Source organism: Diabrotica virgifera, chromosome 7, assembly GCF_917563875.1.
Source record: "Diabrotica virgifera virgifera chromosome 7, PGI_DIABVI_V3a".
In the NCBI taxonomy this organism is placed as follows: domain Eukaryota; kingdom Metazoa; phylum Arthropoda; class Insecta; order Coleoptera; family Chrysomelidae; genus Diabrotica; species Diabrotica virgifera.
This window is the reverse complement of record NC_065449.1, coordinates 103,235,203-103,237,693: the sequence shown is the minus strand read 5'-3', so window position 1 is coordinate 103,237,693 and position 2,491 is coordinate 103,235,203. Positions and strand designations below refer to the sequence as shown.

General features: G+C 38.1%; 1 protein-coding gene across 1 annotated transcript; it reads left to right on the top strand.

The window, feature by feature from the left end:
• Positions 1-1,490: 1,490 nt before the first annotated feature.
• On the top strand, positions 1,491-2,278 carry LOC126887900 (uncharacterized; the record flags this gene model as incomplete). The annotated part of the gene is made up of 1 exon (XM_050655795.1): positions 1,491-2,278. A coding segment is annotated over exon 1 (684 nt), but the record flags the coding sequence as incomplete, so codon positions are not given.
• Between the last annotated feature and the right edge of the window lie 213 nt (positions 2,279-2,491).

Here is a 2,491-nt window from a genome sequence, read left to right as displayed (position 1 = left end):
AAATACAAATAAACATACATTTGAGATATATGTATCTACAGAAAGGATTGAAAAATACAAATACCCAATAGGAACCTGGATTTCAGAAAATAATGATCAAACAACAAAGATATTGGCCAGGAAAAACTATATAAGTATATTTATGTAGAAATATATTTATTATAATTTTTGTGTCCTTGGATTTGTTTTCGTTGGGAATAGGATAATTAGTATTAACTAATTTACGCTTTTTACTTCGAAGCTGCTTGTTCTGGACATCGAAGTAAAAAGCGAAACTAAACAAAAATATCGGAGAGGACCACAAAAAATCAAGTGGTGGCTGCTGAAAGATGAGAAAGAAGGTCTATTCAGGAGAAGAATAGTAGAAAAAATATGTTGGAACATGAAAGGAAGCCCTAATACAATTTGGAGAAAAATGGCCAGTAGTATTAGAGAGACTGCTATTGAAATACTTGGGAAAACGTCAGGAAAAAAGTTCGAGGATAAAGAGACTTGGTGGTGGTCAAACGAAGTACAAGGAAAAATAAAAGAGAAGAGAAAATTATATAAAAAGTGGCAAGAAACCAGATCCGACACAGATCTTCAAAACTATATGGTGGCGAAAAAGGAAGCGAAAGTAGCAGTAGCAAAAGCCAAAGCAGAAGCGTATTCAAACCTATACGATCAACTTGATACCAGGGAAGGCGAAACGAAGATATATAAAATAGCCAAACAGAGAGCAAAGAAAGCAAAAGATTTTAATCAGATTAGATGTATCCGAGATGAAAATAATAAAATACTAGTTCACGAAAGGGAAGTCAAAAAGAGATGGAGAAAGTACTTTGACAGCTTATTAAATGAAGAATTTGACAGACAGCCTGTAGAGTCAACGGAGACAGTAGCAGCAATGGTCACCAAAATAACCAACGAGGAAGTGGCTCAAGCGCTTCAAAAAATAAAGAAAGGAAAAGCGGTAGGACCAGATGATATTCCTGGGGAAGTATGGAGAGCATTGGGAGAGACAGGAACAAGATGGCTAGCAGGTCTATTTAATAGAATTATGGAAGTCGGACAAATACCAGACGAATGGAGAAGCAGTATACTGGTACCTGTTTACAAAAACAAGGGAGATATACAACAATGTACAAACTACAGGGCTATAAAACTGCTTAGCCACACCATGAAAATATGGGAAAGAGTAATTGACAGACGGATACGTGAAGAGACCGAAATATCCGAGAATCAATTTGGCTTTATGCAGGGTAGATCAACAACAGATGCAATTTTCATTATAAGGCAGTTGATGGAAAAATACAGGAGTAAAGAAACAAGCGCTCATATGGTATTCATTGATCTTGAGAAAGCATATGATAGAGTTCCTCGAGAGATTCTGTGGTGGGCACTCAATACGAAAGGAGTCCCTGGTGAATATGTAAAGATTGTGAGGGATATGTATGAGGGAGTTACGACTAGTGTTAGGACAGGTGTGGGAGAGACTGATAAATTTCATGTGAAAGTAGGATTGCACCAAGGCTCGGTGCTTAGTCCGTATTTATTCTCATTAGTTTTGGACCAGATAACAGCGAAACTACAGGGTAACATTCCATGGTGCTTAATGTATGCTGATGATGTCGTGTTAGTAGGAAATAGTGAAAGAGACTTAGAACAAAAACTGGAACAGTGGAGACATGCTCTGGAGGAAAAAGGTTTAAAACTTAGTAGGACAAAAACAGAGTATTTGGAATGTTCATTTAAAGATGGAGCTACTACAAATAAAATGGTATCTTTGGATGGTGAAATGATTGTGAAAAGCAATAGTTTTAAGTACCTAGGATCGGTATTACAGAGTAATGGAGAAATAGATGGAGATGCATGCAGTAGAATTAGGGCTGGATGGATGAAGTGGAAAGAAGCGAGTGGTGTGTTGTGTGACAGAAAAATTCCAATGAAGCTGAAGGGAAAATTCTATAAAACAGCCATAAGACCGGCTATGATGTACGGAACTGAATGTTGGGCAGTGAAAAAGAAAGAGGAACAACGAATGCATGTGGCGGAAATGAGAATGCTTAGATGGATGAGTGGAGTGACAAAGAAGGATAAAATTAGAAATGAGTATATTAGAGGAAGTCTAGGTGTGGCACCAATTGATGCCAAAATGAGAGAGCATAGGTTAAGATGGTTTGGTCATGTTCAACGTCGAGACGTTAATCACCCAATACGAAGAATAGCTGAAGTGCAGATTCCTGGAAGGAGTAGGAGAGGAAGACCAAAGAAGACCTGGGGGGAGGCGATAAGGCAGGACATGTTGGTAAAGGGGATTAACATTGATATGACCCAAGACAGAATTGGGTGGAGAAATGCAATTAGGGAAGCCGACCCCGCATAGGGATAAGGCAAAGAGAATGATGATGATGAGGATAATTAGTATTAAAATATGATGAAAAGAAAATTAAAAATTTGTATATATTCCTGTCGCCAGGGGGGGTACAACGACCTCCTTTATTCAGATGGA